At 36.6% G+C, this 22970-nt stretch overlaps 1 protein-coding gene across 5 annotated transcripts in view; it reads right to left on the bottom strand.

Moving 5' to 3' along the window:
- MXI1 (MAX interactor 1, dimerization protein) overlaps positions 1-22970 on the bottom strand; it is an 81140-nt gene that overhangs the window by 28283 nt on the left and 29887 nt on the right. For 2 of the 5 annotated variants that reach the window (XM_025396462.1, XM_025396463.1), the window contains exon 3: positions 14524-14553. The exons of the other annotated variants lie outside the window; for them this stretch is intronic. In XM_025396462.1, coding sequence (XP_025252247.1) covers positions 14524-14553 — 30 coding nt within the window. The remainder of the gene's footprint in view (positions 1-14523; positions 14554-22970) is intronic. 5 annotated transcript variants of the gene reach the window in all.

Genomic DNA, 22970 nt, shown 5'->3' with positions numbered 1-22970 from the left:
TGTCATAGTGCTGATTAATTATTTTCCAAACAAATTTGCCTTAAAGAACGGGTTAGCTAGTAATCAGATTAGGAAATTCTGTTGTCATTATTGAATCCCAGTTTAGACCTAAAGTTTTTCACTAGTAACTCAGGACTTTCACTGTCATGGGATTGACATTATTTACTAGAATAAATAGAAAAAGATAAGCAAGCCGGGCGCAGTGGCTCAAGTCTGTAATCCCAGCACTTTGGGAGGCCGAGACAGGCGGATCACGAGGTCAGGAGATCGAGACCATCCTGGCTAACACAGTGAAACCCCGTCTCTACTAAAAAAATACAAAAAACTAGCCGGGCGTGGTGGGGCACCTGTAGTCCCAGCTACTCAGGAGGCTGAGGCAGGAGAATGGCATAAACCCGGGAGGCGGAGCTTGCAATGAGCTGAGATCTGGCCACTGCACTCCAGCCTGGGCAACAGAGCAAGACTCTGTCTCAAAAAAAAAAAAAAGAAAAAAGAAAAAAGAAAAAGATAAGCAAGCAGAAAAGAATTACCCTCTTCCTCAAAACAGCTAAAATATATGAAAAAATCCGAATCTCTTCATCTTTAGAATATAAATGCAAGATACTAACAAAGTCTCCCATCTAATAAAAAGACAAGATTTCTTACTGATTTTCCTCTTGGCATGCTTTAATTGCCAAAATTTGTACCAGAATAGAAATTATCTTTAAATGAAGAAGATTCTAGTCTAAGGAAAACTATTTGAATTGTGCTTACTATTCAACTTTCAATATTTATCACAGCATTTACAATGGACAAATTCCTTTACAATATGCAGCAAAAGAATCTGGCAAAATAACATACTGCCTTAAAGTCTAGTAGGATTCTCCTGTGTAATTATTACAAGCATCAGTACTAAAGGTATAGTCAGTTTATGAATCAAACACATTCCTCAAAGCTGCATATAAAATAAATTTATATTGCATCATCTAAAATATCTCAAGAAAATCTATTAATTAAACTCTTCCTGTTTTTTTTTAAATTACAAATTCATAGTTTGAGAAGAATTGTTTTCTTAAACAAGTTACAGCTTAAGTTAGGCACTCTGCAATCACTTGCACAAAAAGCTACCTCAACTTCGCTATAATATACCATGTCAATAATTCAAGGTCTGACTTATTTATTTCTATACATAATTTTAGAAGCTGAATTTCAAGTTATAATACTTCTGATTATTTTTTAAGATCTCATGATCTTATTTCTTCCCACACATCAGTTGTAGAATTGCTTTAAACTTTAATAATTGGATAGCTGAAATACTAAGAACACTTGGTTCCTACAATTCAGTCTTTGTCTCTGAATGAGCCTCTGTCACCTTGTTGTATATGTAACCTAGGTCAGGGAGAAGAAAACTTAGTCTTAATGAACTATTTCTAACAAAGATCAGTATAGAAACTGTGAATCTATCTAGACACAACTGCCATGACTTCATTGTACAGACTGCATTTTAGATGTGTAATTTTATCCTGGCTACATTTCCTCTATTTTATCTCTAAAAGCTGCATATTACTTCATCTTTATCTCATATAGCATTCAACTATAACTCTAACAGGTGCCTATCTCTGCCCTCTGACAACTATTTTTAGTTGGTCTACAGTTTTCAGTATTCCTATCCCTACAGAAATTACAGTTAAAATATTCATTTACTTGCATACAAAAAGAAATACATGAATTATATGTCTGTCTGACAAATGATTCTATTCTTCATACTGTTTGATGTTAATTTACATATTTATCTGGTTCCTAAGAAAATTCAAGTAAATGAGTGTCCCCTACTTGGAGTTTCATAAGAAAATTCAATTAAATGAGGGATCCCTACTTTCCAAGACATAGTCACTTTTTAAGTGTTCTACAGTAACCCTCTATAATTAAGCCCTGCAATTGGACTCCTACTGTCTAAAAAAGTGCAAAGAATATAATTATCTTCTTCAGGACTTTTGCAATAATTAAAAGTATGGGTGTCAGTTTTCTACCTTTAGGTTAAAAATGGGGGCCGGGCGCGGTGGCTCAAGCCTGTAATCCCAGCACTTTGGGAGGCCGAGGCGGGTGGATCACGAGGTCAGGAGATGAAGACTATCCTGGCTAACATAGTGAAACCCCGTCTCTACTAAAAATAACAAAAAACTAGCCGGGCGTGGTGGCGGGCGCCTGTAGTCTCAGCTACTTGAGAGGCTGAGGCGGGAGAATGGCGTGAACCCGGGAGGCGGAGCTTGCAGTGAGCCGAGATCATGCCACTACACTCCAGCCTGGGAGACACAGCGAGACTCCGTCTCAAAAAAAAATAAATAAATAAAAATGGGAAGTAACCACCATTTTTATCTGCCAGAAATAAAATCCAGAAAACTGGATCAGTAACTACTTCCTGATCACTGGACAATGTTGCTTCTCCTTTCCTCCACAACTATACTCCTTTAATTTTGTTGTTATAACAAATATAATCAAGTTATATTCCATTACATCTTAAATGAAATTTATAAAACTAGTAAATTCTTTCAATATCTGGTCTTAATTTTGTTAGATTTCACTGTTATTTAGAAATCCTTGAAACCTATACCACCCCCCCATTTTTTTTTCAGTCCAGAGGGTTTTTGTTTGCTTGTTTGATTTTTAAACACCTATTATGCCATGAATTCACCAGCAGCTCAGGCATCTTTCCACTGGTTCTTATAAAGTACGCTTCTCTGGATGGAGCAGTCTGGTGCTTCAGCTGAACCCAGAAACCTTTCTCTTTGGCTTCTTTTTCTGTTTTCCTTCATGCATTTCAGGAAGCTACCTCAGTTCTTAAAGTGCTTAAAAAATATGCTCAATACACGTTAATTCTCTTGGCAAGAATCTTGCCCTTCGCACTGGCTCATGCCTGTAATCTCAGCACTTTGGGAGGCCAAGGCAGGTGGATCACTTCAGGTCAGGAGTTCGAGACCAGTTTGGCCTACATGGCAAAACCCCATCTCTACTAAAAATACAAAAACTACCAGGTGTGGCGGTGGGTGCCTGTAATCCCAGCTACTTGGGAGGCTGAGGTAGGAGAATCACTTGGACCACCTGGGAGGCAAAGGTTGCAGTGAGCCAAGATTGCACCACTGCATTCCAGCCAGGGCAACAGAGCGAGACTCCATCTCAAAAAATAAATAAATAAATAACTTGCCCTTAACTTGTTTGTGTACAACAATGCTAATATCATGCTCGCAGTCTTCCAGTTTTGCCACGGTAACATTTGTGGACTTTTTTCTCAACAGTACCCATTCCTTTGAGGTCTACAATATCATCTTTCTTGCAGAATCGCATGTCTGTGGCCAAAGGAACAATTCCATGTTTTCTAAAAAACCCAGAGAACATATATCAGGAGTCTCTCCTCTTTCCCTTTATGTTTGTTATTTTGGTAAATTACTGGAAGATGGTAGTTCCAGCTAAAAGAAAGGTATATTCTTTTTATATGCTAAATTGAGCCTAATCTTTCTCCATTATTAAATACTCATACCACATTACATACTGGCACCACATAATATATTGAAAACTTACCTGTGGTTAATTACATGTCTTAAGTAATTGCAAAGTGTTGAGCCATCTGTGCAGTGCCATCAGCTGATGATGAGATTATCAGTTTTTTTAAGTGCCAAACTGCAAACTCAATGGACTTTTCAAGACCTTTCTCCGATCAGTGGTAACTGGTATGATGAATGGATGACTACAAAGTTGGTGAGCAACCCTAGATGGGTTGCTCTTAGTAATTGTGAAGTGGTATCTTATAGTTTTGATTCACATTTCCCTAATGTCTACTAATACTAAGCATTTCACATGTATATTGGCCATTTCTTTTTTTTTTTTTTGAGATGGAGTCTCACTCTTTCCCCAGGTTGGAGTGCAGTGGCACAATGTCAGCTCACTGCAACCTCTGCTGCCCAGGTTCAAGTGATTCTCCTGCCTCAGCCTCCCGAGTAGCTGGGATTACAGGCATGTGCCACCACGCCTGGCTAATTTTACATTTTTAGTAGTGACGGGGTATCTCCATATTAGTCAGGCTGGTCTTGAACTCCCAACCTCAGGTGATCTGCCCGCCTTAGCTTCCCAAAGTGCTGGGATTACAGGCACGAGCCACCGCGCGTGGCTCACTTTGATAAATTCTAATGTATCTTTTTGTTGTTGTTGGTTGTGTTTTTGGTGTCATATGTAAGAAACCGTTGCCTAATGCAACATCACAAAGATTTACCCTTTTTTTTTTTTTTTTTTTTTTTTTTTGAGACGGAGTCTCGCTCTGTCGCCCAGGCTGGAGCGCAGTGGCCGGATCTCAGCTCACTGCAAGCTCCGCCTCCTGGGTTTACACCATTCTCCTGCCTCAGCCTCCCGAGTAGCTGGGATTACAGGCGCCTGCCACCTCGTCCGGCTAGTTTTTTTTTGTGTGTGTATTTTTTAGTAGAGACAGGGTTTAACCGTGTTAGCCAGGATGGTCTCGATCTCCTGACCTCGTGATCTGCCCGTCTCAGCCTCCCAAAGTGCTGGGATTACAGGCTTGAGCCACCGCGCCTGGCCACAAAGATTTACACTTATGTTTTATTCTAAGAATTTTATTAGCTCTTAAATTCAGGTCTATGACCCATTTTGAGTTTTGTGTATGGTATGAGGTAGGGATCCAACCTCATTATTTTGTATGTAGGTATCCAGTTGTGTCAGCTCTATTTGTTGAAAAGACATTACATTGTCTTGTGATCCTTATTAAAAATTAGTTGACCATAAATGTCAGAAATTCTTTCTACACGCTCAACTCTATTCCACTAATCAGTAAGTCTATTCTTTGGTCAGTTCCATACTGCCTTGATTGCTGTAGTTTTATAGTGAGATTTGAAATCAGGAAATGCAAGCTCTCCAACTTTATTCGTTTCAAGATTGTTTTGGTTATTCTGGGTACCTTATATTTTCACATGAATTATAGGACCAGCTTGTCAATTTCTGCAAAAAAAACAAAGGAAGCTGGAACTTTCATAGGGCTTGCACTGAATGTGTAGATCAATTTGGAGGGTATAGCCATCTTAAAATATTAAGTCTTCCAATCCATGAGCACAGGATATCTTTTCATCTATTTAGGTCTTCCTTAATTATTTTGAAAGTATTTTGTATTAATAGTTTTCAGTGTACAAAGCTTTCATCTTCTTGGTTACATTTATTCCTAGGTATTTTATTCTTTTGGATGCTATTGTACATGTAATTATTTTCATCTTACTTTGCCCAATCCATCAGAAGATTCACTATCTATGGCAAATACAGCCTTATGAAATGTATTTCTGAAATAATAAAGACTTGAAAGTTGAAATCATACCTTGGTCCAATGGACTGCAGAATGGATGCTGTGTTAGCATACATGAAAACAGCATTAATATCCTTGTACATCTCCATCAGAGCTCTTGGGTAACCAGGTGTATTGTCAATGAGCAATAATTTTTTTAAAAAAATTTCTGAGCAGTAGGTCTCAACAGTAGGCTTCAAACAGTAAACTATGCTATAAACGATGTACTGTCATTCAGGCTTTATTGTTCCATTTACAGAGCACAGGCAGAGGAGATCTGGCCTCGTTCTTAAGGGCCTAGAATTTTCAGAATGGTAAATGAGTACTGGCTTCAACTTCAAGTCACCAGCTGCATTAGCCCATCAGCCCCTATTAAGACAGTCAGCCCAGTCTTTGAAACTCTGAAGCCAGGCATTGACTTCTCTTCTCTATGACTTCTGCTGTAGCTATGAAAGTCCTGGATGACATCTTCTTCCAATAGATGGTGGTTTCGTCTACTTTGAAAACCTGTTGCCACCTTCACTGATTATTCTAGCTAGATATTCTCAATAATTTGCTATAGCTTCCACCTTAGCACTTGCTGCTTCACTTTGTACATTTGTTATGGAGATGACTTCTTTTCTTAAATCTCATGAACCAAACTCTGCTAGCTTCCAACTTTTCTTCTGCAGCTTCCTCCCCTCTTAGCCTTCATAAAATTGAATAGAGTTAGGGCCTTGCTCTGGATTAGGCTTTGGCTTAAGAGAATGTTCTGGCTGGTTTCTATCCAGACTACTAAAAGTTTCTCCATATCACCCATAAGGCTGTTTCACTTTCATATTTGGATGTTCACCAGAGTAGCACTTTTAATTCCCTTTAAGAACTTTTCCTTTGCATTCACAACTTGGCTATTTGGCATAAGAGATCTAGCTTTCAGTCTGTCGTGGTTTTTGACATACCTTTCTCACTAAGCTTAACGATTTCTAGCTTTAAATTTAAAGTGAAATACACGTGACTCTTCGTTTCACTTGAACACTTAGTGGCCACTGTAGGGTTATTAATTGGCCTAATTTCAATACAGCTGTGTCTCAGGGAATAGGGAGGCACCAAAAGAGGGAGAGAGATGGGGCAACAGCCGGTCAGTGAAGCCATTAGAACACACACAACATTTATTAAGTCTGCATCTTATATGGGCATGGTTTGTGACACCCTAAAACAATTACAACAGTAACATCAAAGATTACAGATCCACAGATCATCATAACGCATAAAATTATAATAAAGTTTAAAATATTGCAAGAATTACCAAAATACAACATAGAAACATGAAGTGAACATATGCTGTTGGAAACTGACTTGCTTGACACAGGGTTGCCACAAACCTTCAATTGCTAACAAATGCAGTATCTGCAAAGTGCAATAAACGAAGTATACCTGTACATAAGATTATGATACCTGCAAACAGAAATGGTTTTACTTCTTTCTTTCCAATCTGGATGCCTTTTATTTATTTATTTTTTTCTTATCTAACTGCCCTGGATAGAACCTCCAGTACAATGTTGAGAATTATTAAGTCATGAAAGTTGACATCCTTATTTCTGATCTTAGGGAGAAAGCATTCAGTTTTTCACCATTACAAGTGCCATAAGCTGTGAGTTTGTCATTAACACTGTTTATCAGGTTGAGAAAGTTACTCTAAAGTATTTTCAAACTGAGACATACTAATACCCTTTGCATCCTAGTAAAACCCAAGGCTAAAATGGGATTTTGACTAAACTTTCCAAAATTACAGTACCCAATCTAAAACCATAGACTTCTAATCCAGCTGAAGTTATAGGTTAATTTCAAACCTACAATAAAGGTTTGACTTCTCTAACCCTGCAACTAGACTTTAATGCAAGCAAATACCCTTTAAGTACTATTAGTTGAGGTAAGAGTTTTAAAGAAAGTTCTGCCAAACCAATGTTATTTCTTTCCTACTAACAAGTGAACATTCTTTTTCTAGAATGTGCACACCATGTAAAAAAAAAAAAAAAAAAAGGTCCTTTTTAAACAAGTATCTTAAAAGCACAAAAAATAGGCAGTGAAAACCATTTCAGATATGCTCTTCCTGCCAAGGAATCCTAAATTAGTCTGATGATGTACCAAGAGAAAACACTGCCTAACCTCAGTCATAAAGATTTACTTTTACATTTGTTCTAAGATAAGGTAGACCAAAACCATCACTCTGTTAAAACATCCATGTAAAATGGGGACATGATAGGCAGTATAGATAAAAAAAAAATTATATTCATTATCATGTCCAAATATTTGGAATAAACAGAACTAATCCATCAAAAATTCTAACACGAAAAATTTGAAATTTTTTACAGGATTCTTGTCTACAAGTATAAATAAATCTTTTCCTCGTAAAAATGCTTACCATTTTCAAGTCATGGGATGAGAAAGGAATAAAGATCCCACAAGTACAGCAAAAACTTCATCAGATAAAGTGTTCTCCTTTATAAAATTACCTATCCTTATCTTAGTGTACTGTATGATATCCTAAAGGACTAAATGAGTCCATACACTTCTAAAAAAGTAGGATAAACTCTGGCATGGTAAAAATCCTTTAAGCTGTTCTCACTTACCAAGTTTTCTCATATATTTACATTTTAAGAATTCATTAAATTTTCTACTTGCCTATTATAAAATTATTTTATTAGGTCAACTGAACTCTCAAGAGTATATATCTTCATCACTTTTCACTGAAGTCATTATAATGTGAAAACATGTTGATTATAAATCTACTATCACATATAATTTTTTATTCAATGAATTTTTACTAAATGACTGCTATGTCCTCGGGTAAATAAGACAAAGTCCTGCCTTCCTGAAACTTATATTTTAGTGAAAGAAGTCAGACAACATAAATGAATAAATAACTCAGGCAGATATACATGTTAAGGTGACATAAAAACTAATGCAATAGAGTGTGACCAGGAGGTGATTATTATTCTCTAATCAGATGACCTGAGAGTTGAGAACTAAATAATGATGAAGAACTAGAGCAGGGCTTTCCAAGCAGAAGGAACAGCAAGTGTAAAAGTCCTAAGATGGAAATGATCATGCTGTGTTTAAAGAAAAGAGAGGAAGCAATGTCAGAAGGTCTACAGGAGATAAGGGATAGAGTGGTGCACTTTGCAGGCCACAGACTTCATCTAATTGTAGTGAGAAGCCGACTGTAAACAGAGAAATGACTCAATTTGATATATTCTTTGAGAAGATCATTTTTTTTCCTTGCTGCAGTAGGCACTGAGAGAAGATAACTTTTGCAGCTATGTGAAGAAATAAGTAGTACCAATTAACAGAAAATAATTTTTTATTTACAGTGTTTCTTAGACCTTTGTCTTCCTTTCTGTTCCCAATTCTATCACCTGAGTGCTGACTCATATCTTTTTACTATATGGACTACTTCAAAAAGCATCCAAACTGGTCTCCCTGCTTCCAGAGCTAGATTGTATTTTTTTTAATGCTTTGTACATGCCTATCTCTTTGCTTCAAAAGCCTCAAAAATTCACCACTGCCAATAAAATAAAATCCAAATTCCTTGGCATTCAGTAACATTCCACAGTCTAATTCCAAACCACCTTTTCAGCCTCATCTTCCACTACTAATCTGATAAGACTCTGCTATTTAACTCAATATGGTCTACTCACTCCTTCCTGAACACAGCTTACAATGCTACATTCCTGCTTCCACGGCTCTACTCACACTGACTCCTTTCCATATTCTTTTCTTATATTCAAATTATCTCTCTTCTTCATGGCTCAGTATACATTCTCCTTAACTACCCACAGTAGTAGGTTTTGACTATGACGCACAGTATTTTATATCACAATCCAGTATATACAAGTTTCACAATTCCATATTTAACTTTACTTCATGCAGTGTACTTTGGTGTTTTCTTCAATTTCTTTTTCAAAATGATTCACTAAATGATCACATGGACCACTAGTGAGTTTCAATTTTCAGTATGAAAAACACTATTAGTGTACCCTTCTAGACATTTACTGGTAACTTAACTAGATCATATTGAAAGATGAAATATAAATACCAAACTATAATGACCTTAACCTTAGAATAGAATAGGGTATCTTATACTTCATTTGATCTATCATGATGCCACATATAGTATTTATTAGTTGTTGCTGAAGAGAAAGATTGATATTAACCATAACTCTCATATTCATGATCAAAAAGGATCATGATTAGAACTGTTTTGTGCTCATATCCATCTTGTTTCAAATTGTAGCTATGATGATAAAATGGCCAGTTTTTGACACTTTGACTCAAACTTTCAGCCTTTCTACCTTACAGAATTATGTAACAGCCCTGCACAGTGGAGGAACACAGTAAGAACTCTATAAATGCTAATTTCCATTTTTCCCTCAGAGGTATGTGAAAGTCCCTATATGGAGAACACCTATTACCACTCACTAGACATCCTTTTCTTATTTTATTTTAACAAATATTTAGTCACTTCTCCTCTGCCTAGGAAGACATTATTAGTCCAGTGTTCTCTTTTGGCCCTTCTAGCACTAAGGTTCTTGACCATCAGAGTCCTGTTAAAGTTGTTGATTTTATTTTTTTTTTTAGACAAGTCTTGCTCTGTTGCCCAGGCTGGAATGCAGTGGCATGATCTTGGCTCACTGCACCCTCTACCTCCCAGGTTCAAGCAATTCTTGTGTCTCAGCCTCCCAAAAAGCTGAGATTACAAGGATGCACTACCATGCCTGGCTAATTTTTGTAATTTTGGTAGAGACGGGGTTTCACCATGTTGGCCCTGCTAGTCTCAAACTCCTGGCCTCAAGCAATCCACCTCCCTTGGCCTCCCAAAAGTGCTGGGATTACAGGCATGAGCCACCATGCCTGGCCAGAGTTTTTGATTCTTTCTAAAACATCATCAGCAATTTGAATTAAAAAAATGAAAAAACAATGAGGCAATCTAAAATCTGTACTGATACTGAATTGTGTCTTCTCTGACAAAGGACCCAACCTGTAAGATAAGCCAATGGGCAAAGTAATATCTTAATTCTTCAATCTCAAAGTCTCATTAAGTTTACTAAGAGATGATTTACATAGGTTCCTGAGGAATGCAGAACATCTGAAGTATCTTGCTTCCCCTCCATCTCCTAGGCCTATTATGACCTGTTGTGGGCCTAGGCAGACAAGGTTGGTACACAGGTAACAAATGCTCTGAACCATCTAAAGCAGACTCAGTATAACCGATAAGGATTTGGGCAGAAAACAGCTCCCAAGACCTATCCAAGAAGAAAATCTGAATTTCTCTATCAGTCCTGAAACTACCTAGAGCTCCCTAATGGGCTATAGGAATCCTGGGGTAATTGTGGATCACAACCAACTACTCTGGGCCTGTCAAAACCCAAACTCCACCACTAGACTTCCCTTGGAGATCTGGTAGTATGAACCTCAACATCTGGTGGCTATTATATCCTTTAGGCCAGATCCCAGGGCTTCAACAATTTTAGGGCTTTGTTTGAGATAGCTATCTGGAATTACTTAGCCATTCATCAGCAATTTAAAATCACCTACTCCAAATCTCACTGCATTTGCTCCAATAAAAAAACACTAACTCAGGCCGGGCGCAGTGGCTCAAGTCTGTAATCCCAGCACTTTGGGAGGCCGAGGTGGGTGGATCACAGCTCAGGAGATGGAGACCATCCTGGCTAACACAGTGAAACCCCGTCTCTACTAAAAATAGAAAAAAAATTAGCCGGGTGTGGTGGTGGGCACCTGTAGTCCCAGCTGCTCGGGAGGCTGAGGCAGGAGAATGGTGTGAACCCGGGAGGCGAAGCTTGCAGTGAGCTGAGATCACGCCACTGCACTCCAGCCTGGGTGACAGAGCAAGACTCCGTTTCAAAAAAAAAAAAAAAAAAAACCGTGACGCAGAGAAGCTTATATCCAAGATTTCAGAACCAAGCTAAAAAGGAAAAAAGTAATTTCTGACACAAATATGTTATATAAAGCAACAAATTTTAAAAAATATGAATTAGTTCAGGAATGTCTTTCAAAATGAAGACAAAACTAATCTTTTGATAGTGAGTTACTGTCTTCATATAACATCACACTCAAAGGCATATCAAAGGTAAAGCCAAAATTCTATTTATTTTAAAGGATGCCAAAGCTAGATTAACTTTTCTTTCTTTAACATGTCAAATAAAAATGATGCCTTGGTAAAGAGGACTGTTAAACAGAACTGGATGGGGGCTTTAAAACATAAAAACAACATAGGCTTAAATTTTAAAAATATTCCTGTGCCACCTTCTTGCTAAACCACCTCCCATATCCTACGTCTACCAGTATTTTTGTTTTTTGCCAGACCACCACTGGTAACTTTCCAGAAGCGGGGTACAGATTATTATTCTAAATTTGAGTTTTATTTTTGTTGATAAAAATCCCTTTTAAAAACAAATATATCTTGGAAAAGTTAATTCTATATCATCTTTCAATGAAGCCTCAGGGAACAGCGAAAGGAAAAGGAGTAAAGAGAGAGGGGAAGATATAATTTGAGAAATAAACAATGTCTATTAGTCCTCTGGGCTAATAAAGAATATCTGTTAGCACTTCCAAAGCTATTAGAAGAAGAAAAGGAAATCAGGCCTTAAGTGAAGTAAGGTAGGGTAAGAAACCAGTCTAAAAGTCTTATATCTAAGTAAATAAAATAGGAACAAATGACTTTTATTGGAGATTACACACAGCCCAGGTAATAAAACCACACGTGTTATACCTGTGCCACAGCTAGATGCTAGATTAAACAACTTATATGGCATACCAAAGTAATACTATGGGTGATGCACACATCTTCTGTGAGGGTTTTTAAAAAGATTATCAATGAGTCAGAAAGAATCTGCAAAATACATTCAACAAAACTGAATCAAAGATTTTTAAAGCTCCATTCCAAATAGTTACTAAAAAGAGTCTCTACTCCAGTGTTAATGGTTTTCACCAGGTTTCCAATGAGGGTCTCCCAAGGACCACATCCAAATGAAGTAACTATAAAAGCCACATGTTTATCAATATTTAATCCATGGGCCCAAAACATACTCTATGATCTAATTTAGAGTAAACTTCAATTTAAGGTTTTATTTTTAGGATCCTCAGAACTTTCATTTCTCAGTCTTTTTTGTTATGTTTAACATAGCCAGATATGCCCTTCCTTTATCTATCCAGATCTTTAATAAATCAGAAATTAAAAGCAGAAAAGAGATTCTTTAAAACGAAGGAGTTTCTACCACTAACTACCAAAATGTCTTTGACTCGACCACTCAACTTTGAGCTCCAGTTTTATCCTTCACTCAATATGAGAGCCACTGTCTCCTATACATGCCTCAAATGCTAGGCACTGAGGATACAAAATTGAACAAAACAGAATCTTTGCATTTGGGGCATAGTCATTTGGCAGAAAGAGACATACGAACAAATAATTACAATGCTAACTATTCAGCCTTACAATAGGAGACAAGAACAGAGTATCGTGCAAACAAAGTAGTAACAGCCACTGAGTCTGCCTAAAAGACTATGCTAAGCCTTTTCAAGGGGATTTGACATTTAAACTTACTTGCAATGAGGCAGTTAGGCTAGTCAATCTATTTTGTGTTAAAGAGAGGACAGAAAGTTGAAGGTCATGAGATCTTATTTGTCAAAAACAGCTGGTACATATGATTTCAGTTTGTTATTAATCTCTTTTTTTTTTTAAGACAGGGTCTCACTCTGTCACACATGCTGCAGTGCAATGGCATGATCATGGCTCACTGCAGCCTTCAACTCCTGGGATCAAGTGATCCTCTTGCCTTAACCTCCTGAGTGGCTGGGACTGCATGCCACCACACCCAGCTAATTTATTTTTATTTTTTTGTAGAGATGGAGGGTGTCTCACTTTGCTGCCCAGGCTGGTCTCGAACTCTTTGCTTCAAGTGATCCTCCCACCTGGGCCTTCCAAAGTGTTGGAATTACAAGCATGAGCCACCATGCCTGGCTGCTATTAACCTAATCGCTATACCAAAAAGAAAGTATTTTACTCTTACAATTCTTATGTTCTCTTCCAAACTTGTCCTCTTCTTCTCTTTCCTCAAGTAATAGTAATACCATCTAAGATTCAACTATCCATAACTAACTAATCACCAATTTCTATTGACTCCATTCCATACTCTTTACTTTGTCTACTTCTATCTCAATGGCCACCATCATCTCTTACCTAAATTACTGCACAGCCTTAAAAAGCGTCTTTATGCCTCTGGTATCCCTTCTCCCAACCAACCAATTCTTCAAACTGTAGCCGAATGATATTTCCAAGAAACAGGCTGATCAAATGATAACCACCTTAAAATTATTTAACTGCTCCCTATGGATCTCAGGAAGTCTAAACTCTTCGTTCGGCATGGTAGACAAGACTTTTCAATACCTGGCATGCTTTACTTCATGTTACAATCTTTTATAGTCATCCTGAACCCTTTTGCAGCTTCCTCAGTATACACTGCTCACTCACCATCCTCTGCAGACTTTCCAAGACTCCCTTCAAAAAGGAATCAGGTGACCTTCCAAAATATCTTTCAGTACGTCCAGTACCTTCTGCTTCTCCATTACCATACTTGCCACGTTATATAGTACTTTAATTACCTGTCTTTCCTTTACAAAGTTCTGAATTCCTTAAGGAAAGGATAAAAACTATCTTATATATTCTTATATTTCCTATATAAAGCATTCTGCCTGTCTGGCACTGACATACAGCTCATATTTGATAAATAGTTGTTGAATGCATGAATAAATTGAATGAATGAATGAATGAACAAATTACAAAGAAAGAAAAATTCAATACCCTCCAATTTGTAATGCTTATTACCTACTCTTTAGAAATACTACCCTTTAGCAAAACCACATTTAAACCATGAGCTTTTAATAATTAACTCGTTTTCAGAGACAGAAATAAAGGCTACACCTAAAACTCAAATTCGAATAAGCTTTAAAAATGTATTTACGTCTTCTAGCTGCTATAAGCTTACTATTTAAGTCATTTTTTGGAGAAAATACATATGTATCAGACTCACAATAGGCTGTACATCTGAAAAGTAAAATTACAACTACATATGCACTATTACATTATTTTCACAGGTAAAATGGTGAGTTTGCTTTTAAACATAAGTGAAAGCTGCACCTCATCACTGACTCACCGATTCTTTTCCAGCTCATTGTGTGTAGATCTAAAAGAAAAAAAAAAAAAGCATTAGCCATGCTTTGTTGATAAAAGCTATAGAAAGACAGGAGGTTATGCTACACCCAATGAATGTATTTAACAATGCAATATATGGTCAGACTTCTACAAGCTCACTCATCAAGAGGAAATAGTCTACATTCATTAAGATTGCTTATTCAAATAGAGTATTTTCAGTTAACAGCTCTAAATATTCTGAAACTGGAGTTTGTTATTTTAATAAAAGTAATACTAGCACATGTTCTCCCTACTTCTAGCATCCTAGATTTTGTTGATCTGTAGATGTTATATAAGAAATTTTAAATATAATCCTGTTTTTGTTTAAAAAAAAAAAAAAGTGTGTGTACTTCCATGTTCTCCTCTATCTCCATCTACCCACTTCTAAACAGAGAAAAAAAAGTTTTGGCTAGCATAAAAGCCGAAAAAGGCTTGCCTTACTGCTAAGTGATAGAGGCAAATCCAAGTCTTCCCACCTTATTTTGTGAAACAAAAACAAGAAAAAGTTATACATGAAAGAAAAATATACTAATATAAGAAAAAATATATTAATAAAATCAAGAAACATATTTTACAAGACTGGATAATTCGAAATGTTAGCAATGGTTATTGTTCTGTTTTGGTGCCTTTTTTTCATTTTGCTTCTCATTGTTTTAAATGATACCATCTATTGAACAAGCACAGCATATGGGGAACAGTGGGATAAGCAGTTAATGTATCTTATTTTATCCCTAAAACAACATTTGTTTTATAAACAAGAATACTGAAGCTCAGAGAAGTCAAGAAATATACTCCTATCCCAAGAGTATAAAGTGGCAGCCATGATTTAAATCCAGGTCTATCTTAATAATCCCCAAATCTTAACCATTCAGTGAGAAGCGATACTGAATAGAGGTTAAGGGCACAGACTCTAAGGCCAAACTGCCTGAGTTCAAATACTGTATGGCCTCAGTAAAGTCCCTCCATTTCTCTGTGCTCGGTTTCCTCATCTGTGAAATAGGAAAAATAACAGTATTTGCCTCATATGATTGTTATAAGGATTAACAAGTTTACACTAAATAGCAAAATATAATGAACTCTAAAGCTAGCTACTATTAGAATTATACTAGTTCCCTGGAATTAACATGTGTTACTTTTGCAATAACTTAACATTAACAACAATAGGAATTTTGTGAAGGACAATTTAAATTCCTGTCACTAGAACTAAAACTTTCATCATTTTGTAGATTCTGGTTAATGTCAAATGCTTAAAGAATATTGACTGCTTTAATCTGATTATTTCAATGGATATTTAATAATCAGATCCTCAAACCTTAAAATTAAGAGTGCTTTTGGCCGGGCGCGGTGGCTCAAGCCTGTAATCCCAGCACTTTGGGAGGCCGAGACAGGCGGATCACGAGGTCAGGAGATCGAGACCATCCTGGCTAACACAGTGAAACCCCGTCTCTACTAAAAAATACAAAAAACAAGCCAGGCGATGTGGCGGGCACCTGTAGTCCCAGCTACTCGGGAGGCTGAGGCAGGAGAATGGTGTAAACCCGAGAGGCGGAGCTTGCAGTGAGCTGAGATCCGGCCACTGCACTCCAGCCTGGGTGACAGAGCGAGACTCCGTGTCAAAAAAAAAAAAAGAGTGCTTTTGCTGGTCTCGTAATTTGTGTAAATTTTATTCACTGTCTTAGCTCAAGGGCCAAAAGACTTCTTTGAGTTACTGTCTCCTATCCACCTTTTGCTTCATGAGTAATTTCATAAAGTCTAAGAGACATGAGATTAAAAAGACTGATACTCATTTTAAAAAATATTATCTTAACAAAAGGACTTCTCCTTTGAGGGAAGTAAATAGAGTCTTACGATGTTTCAAGAATTCAGATAGAAGAAACTATAAAAGCATAGTCAGAAATCCTAGTTTAACAGTGACTCGGAGCTCAAAATTCAATAAATTACAACCACAGTGTGCCTTTATCACCATAAAAGTGTTTATTTAAAATTTTGTTACTCTTTGTTTGAATTAAATGTTAAAGTAAATCAGTTAAGTTAGAAGAGGGAAAAGGCCTATTTAAAGAGGTTTAGAAGAAAAAATATCATTCAAAATTGGAGTAAAGAATCAATAGTAAGATTCCCCACCCCCACTAGTGAGCAAGTTTTGGTTTAATTGCCTCTCTCTGAGAAGAAAACTAAAAACAAAACAAAAAGACAATGCACATATGAAATACTACAGTAAGTAATAAATGGAAACATTGTATTTAGAGAAGAGTAGACTATTTGCCATAGACTTATTCTAAACAGCCATAAACTTATTCTAAACAGTCTGGCAATCGCACTGACAGCCATCAGTGCAAGAGATAATATACTCGACAATAACCAATTGTTGAATTCCAATATTATATTGAGTCTATTATCAAAGCTAGCTCCAAAAGATCATAATCTGACCCACTGCTGTGAACAAAATTAAAACAGCGGGTTCTTCCTGCCTGTCAAACAGACATTTCTTTATTATCTTTTTTTAAAGAAAATGATAGCTAAGATTATGAACCTTTTCACTAAACCAGGAAATGCATGCCACATTTAATTATACCACCAGCAAAATTTAGCAAGATTTTCAAATAACAAGAAGCAAAAATGATCATAAATATACAAATCATTACCATGTTGCCATGTTCTTCCAATTTTTTTTAAAAAGCATCAATAGTGTTTACTTGGGTTTACTAGTGTTTAATAGTGTTTACTCTGTTTTGATGGGTTTTTACCTGTAATATCAAGTCAACAAATACTGAGAAGTTTCAGTGTTCAAGGCTGTCTTACAGTGCAGGAAATCAAAGACCGTCTCCATTGGGTAAATTAAGATATGTTTAGCAATAATTATAACTGAAGGCAAAATAAATATACAAAGAAAGGTACAAAGTATTATGGGAGTTCAAAAGAGACAGTTTACTTCCAAATGGCACTGTAAGAAAAACTTTAGAAAAGGGTGGCATTTGGCCTAAGGCTTAAATGATAGGTACATTGGCTACTGGTAGAGTCTGAAACTGTTAAGGAGATGCCATTCCAAGTGGAAGGGGTAAGATAAGCAAACAAGTCGAGTTGTGAAATCCAAAGCAAAACCAGCAAACAACACAGAGAGATCATAAAGACCCATGGTGTTAGAGAATGAAAGTCCTGAATCTAAATATTAACCCTGTCACTCACATTAGCTGTGTAACTTTGGGACAAATTATTTAACCTCTCTGGTTTAGTTTCCTCATCTGTAAAACTGGAGTATTACATATGCCTCAGCCAGGCTACTGTGAGAATTAGAGAAACATATATAAAAACATCTAGCTCCTAATAAACATTTAATAGACGTTAGCTATTGTTAGCTGTTAGTATTTTTATTATTTTTTTAAAAGACTAAAATTATGGTACCCAAAACGTTATTAACTATACTACATGGGACAACAAATTGATAGATTCTCAATAACACTTTGAATTAGCCTGGAAATAAGCAAACGACAACCATAATGATGGAAAGAGAAACTGAACGATAGGTGACTGAAGCTACTTGATCATTTAGTCAGCTGTGAGGACAGTACAAGGTTTAGGAGTATATTACAGAGAGAGATGCCTAATTATATGTACACAGAGAAAGTAATCCAAACAGCAGAGGCGATAAACAAGTAATTAAACGTATCACACGCTAGCACATTCAGAAACAACCCCTTTGCTTCTCTGAGCTATGGGTCCACCCAAGCCCTTCCAATAATGTTCCACTGAAATATTCAATTACGATAAATTCCCTGTGTAAGGCTGAGATGTTCTGAATAACCCATCTAGTTAGCCCACTTTTCTTCTCCCAATAAAATGCACCTCTGAGAGCAAACACTAATGAACTGTGTCTTCCTTTCAAACACCCTTACCCTGAATGCTTAACAACTTCCAATGACAGAGAAAAAGACATGTCTATCATTTTATCACTGAATCACAGGTAATATTTTTCACAAACAGCATCCCTTTAAGAGAGGCATCCTAATGTATTCCCTATTTGAATGGGAGTCATTATCTATGAAATGTGACTACCTTAACCGGATATGTGACTTTTCATTGACTACAACATAGCTCCAATACATAAACTTGTGATTATTTAGGGTGTAGTTTGGTGGTAGTCAAAGAAATGAACCATAGAATTGAAACTATACGAAATGGTACAGTTTGGCTCAAGAGCAGTACCATCGTGGAAAGAAAATAAAAACCCCTACTCCAGAATTCCAATACTCTCTTCTAGCAAAAGAAAAGATTTCTAATTTTGCTGAATTAATGAGCCAAACCCCTACACTTTGTTAACATTATCATTTAACTTACTTTCTAATCCTGAAGTGCCTCACACATGTTGCCCTCCACACAATGAAAAGAACACATTCTACGAAGCTAAATTCTAATTGGTATCCTAAAGCTTACAATTCTTACACATATACGTAGAGGGCAAGAAAAACAAAAAATTTCAGCTACAGTAGAGCAGGTATCTCTCAAGGATGTACCAAAGGGGTTGAGATTGAAAATATACTGGGATTAGTGGAACAGTAAAACTTCTATTTATTATTACTCTTCTTTTAAGATGGTAGTTTTGTGCATTTGTTTCCATCAAAAAGTACATCTCATTTTAAAAACCATTAAAAACAGTAAAAGTTGAATGCTGTAAACTTTTAGAAAAAATGCCTCATAAGAAATATATTGCTTCTTTCTTAACAATGACAAAACCATTACCACCACAATAACTAAGCCCCAAACAGCAAGTATCTAAACAAGATGCACAACAATAACTACAATCAAAAACCTTTTTCCTTAAAACTTACATATCAAAGCTGGATATAAGTATACTTCGTGACTAAGTATTTCCACTTACAGGCATATACCAAACCAATATATGTTTACATGTTCACCAAAGGACATACAAAAGAATGCTCATATAGAACTATTCATACTGGCCCCAAACTGGAAACATTCATCAATAGTAGAATGCATAAACTGTGAAACATTCATACAACGTAGTATTATACAGCAATGAGAATAAACTAACTACAACTATTGTACAGTAACATGGATTAATCGACACAATTTCAACATAATTTGAATGAAAAAAGCCAAACACACACGAAAAGTACACACTACATAACTCCATTCACATAAAGTTCAAAACCGGTAAAACTAAACTGTGGCATAAAAAGTTAGAATTAAAAAAAAAAAAGTTGGAATTGCAGTTACCTTGGGGAAGGGGTGACAGTGACTGGAAAAGTCAGGAGGGGGTTTCTGAGATTTGTAATATTTCTTTGCTTTTGTAAAAATGCATTGAACTGTACACAAAATTTGTGTGCTTTTTTGTATGTACATTTTACTTTGGTAAACAGGAAAAAATTTTTTAATAGCATACAGACTGAATTCTTTAAAAATCAATTCTTACTTCAAATATAGCAAACACCCTAATGTAAGTCCTTGACAAATCTTTTGGCATACTACATAAACATCTCAACGAAATGTGCTTTGTAAAGGATAATTTTTAACAAATCTAAAAGTACTGAAATCATACACAGTAAGTTCTCCAATCACAATGAAATTTAATTAGAAATCAGCAACAGTAAGCTAATTAGAAAAATCCCAATATTTGGAACATAAATCACAGCTCAAAGAACAAATTGCAGAGAAATTAGAAAATATTCTAAACTTAATGACACAACATATCAAAAGTTGTTGAATGTAGCTAAAGCAGTGCTTAAACACAACTGTTTAGCTTTAAATCCTTCTGTTGGGAGGGTAGTGTCCAAAATCAATGATCCAAGATTCCACCTTAAGAAAGTAGAAAAAGGAACAAACTAAACTGAAAGAAGTCGAGCAATGGTTCTCAACTGTGAGCAGTTTTGCCCATCAAGACATCTGACAATGTCTGGAGATACTCCGGTTATGCCAACTAGGAGGAGGCTACTGGCATTTTGTGAGGAGATGCTAGGGATGCTGCTAAACATCCTAAGATGCACAAAACAGAATTATCTGACCCCAAATGTCAAGACTGCTAATGCTGAGAAACTGAAGTAGAGAAATATAATAAAAACCAGGGATAGGAATGAAAGAAATAGAAAATGAGAAATAGTGAAAATCAGTAAAATTGAAAGCTGACTTTTAAAAATCAATATATTGATAAACTACCTCTAAGGCTGATGAAGAATAAAAGACAAAAATTACAACACAAAAACAGTATCAAGAGTGTGCATCATTACAGATTCTACATACATCATACATTAAAAGGATAAGAGAATATTACTAATAACTTTATGCCAACAATTGTCCAGATCATCTAAATTTGATAACTTAGATGATATGAACAAATTTCTTGAAAGACACAAATGATCAAAACTAGCTCAAGAAGAAACAGAAACTCTGAATTGCCTTTCATCTATTAAAGAGATTAAAATCATAATTTTAAAAAAAAAAAAACTTCCCACAAAGAAAACTCCAGGCCTGTAAGTTCTCCATTAGCAAATTTTACCAGGCATTTAAGGAATAAATAAAACCAATCCTACATAAAATATTTGAAAAAATAAAGATAGAGGGAACACTTTCCAAATCATTTTATGAGACCAGTATTAGCCTGATACCAAAACCTGACAAAGAAATTACATAGAAAACAAACAAAACAAATACTAATATCTCTCATGAACATAGACACAAAAATTCTAACAAAATATTGCCAAATTGAACCTAATAATATACAGAAAGTACCCTAGTTCTTGGGACAGAGCTTCTAAAACCTTGAAATTTTCTGAGTAATTAGGAGTGTCTTCATTATTCATGGTGAGTCTTTGGACCACACCTGAGTTTATGCCAAGGAGAGAGAACTCAGGATAGGGGCTGGTCACATCAGAAAGACCAACCATGTGATTAGAGGGTTGGGGCTTTGAGTCACTGATTCTGGCCAGGAGAAAAGTACTGGGAACTGACAACCATATAACCAATGCTTCAATCAATCATGCTTATGTAATAATATCCCAATAAAAACTCTGGAACCTGAAACTTGGGTGAGTTTCATGGTTAGTAAACACATAAATGTGCCAGGAGGGTAATGCATCCTGATTCCATGGAAAAAGCACAGAAGCTCTGTGTCCAGGTTCCTCCCAGACCTCACTCTCTGTGTCTGTGCATTTGGCTGGTCCTGATCTGTATCATTTACAATAAAACTTGCAATTATAAGCATAGCAGCTGGGCATGGTAGCGCATGCCTGTACTGTTAGCTACTTGAGAGACTGAGGCAGAAGGACTGCCTTGAGCCCAGGATTTTGAGGTTGCAGTGAGCTATGATCTTACCACTGCACTCTATTCTGGGTGACAGTGAGACCCTGTCTCTAAAAACAGACAAAGTGTAGCACTTTCCTGAGTTACAAGTAGTGCTAGCAAATTGTCAAACCTGAAGGGGCTGTAGGAACCTCTGAATTTGCAGCCGGTTGGTCAGATGTGAGAGTGGCCTGAGGACTCCTAAACTTACGGCTGGCATCTGTAGCGAGGGCAGACATGTTGGGGACTAAATCCTTAAACCTGTGAAGTTTGTTTTAGCTCTCGGTTGTTAGTATCGGTACTGCAACAGTACACAATACAACATGACTACGTAGGATTTACTTCAGGAATGCAGGTTTAAGAGACTCAAAAATCAATCAATGTAATCCTCCATATTAACAGAATAAAAAAGAAAATGACAGTATCACCTCAATAGATGTAGAAAAAGCATTTAATAAAATTTACCATCCATTCATGATAAAAACTCTTAGCAAATAAGGGAAGAAAGGAATTCACTCAACCTAAAAGGCATCTAAGAAAAACTATAGTCACACTCAATGGTCAAAGAATGCATTTTTTCATAAGATCAGGAACAGGGCAAGAATGTCCATTCTCATCACTTCTATCCAGCACTGTACTAGAGATTCTAGCCAGTGAAATAAAACAAAAAAAAGGAAACACAGAGAAGGAAATGGAAAAAATAAAAATGTCTTTACTTGCAAGCATTACTGTCTATTTAGAAAATCCTAAAGAAGCTGGGCACGGTGGCTCACGCCTGTAATCCCAGCACTTTGGGAGGCTGAGACAGGTGGATTACCTGAGGTCAGGAGTTCGAAACCAGCCTGACCAACATGGAGAAACCCTGTCTCTACTAAAAATACAAAAATTAGTCGGGCGTGGTGGCGCATGCCTGTAATCCCAGTTACTCAGGAGGCTGAGGCAGGAGAATCACTTGAACCCAGGAGGGGGAGGTTGCAGTGAGCCAAGATTGCGCCATTGCACTCCAGCCTGGGCAACAAGAGTGAAACTCCGTCTCAGAAAAAAGAAAAAAAAAGAAAATCCTAAGGAATATACAGACTATTAGAACAATTAAGTTTAGCGAAGTCAGTTCACAAAACC

This window comes from Theropithecus gelada, chromosome 9 (genome assembly GCF_003255815.1).
Source record: "Theropithecus gelada isolate Dixy chromosome 9, Tgel_1.0, whole genome shotgun sequence".
Taxonomy (NCBI): Eukaryota; Metazoa; Chordata; class Mammalia; order Primates; family Cercopithecidae; genus Theropithecus; species Theropithecus gelada.
Note: the sequence above shows the minus strand (reverse complement) of the source record. Positions and strands in the feature narration are given on the sequence as shown.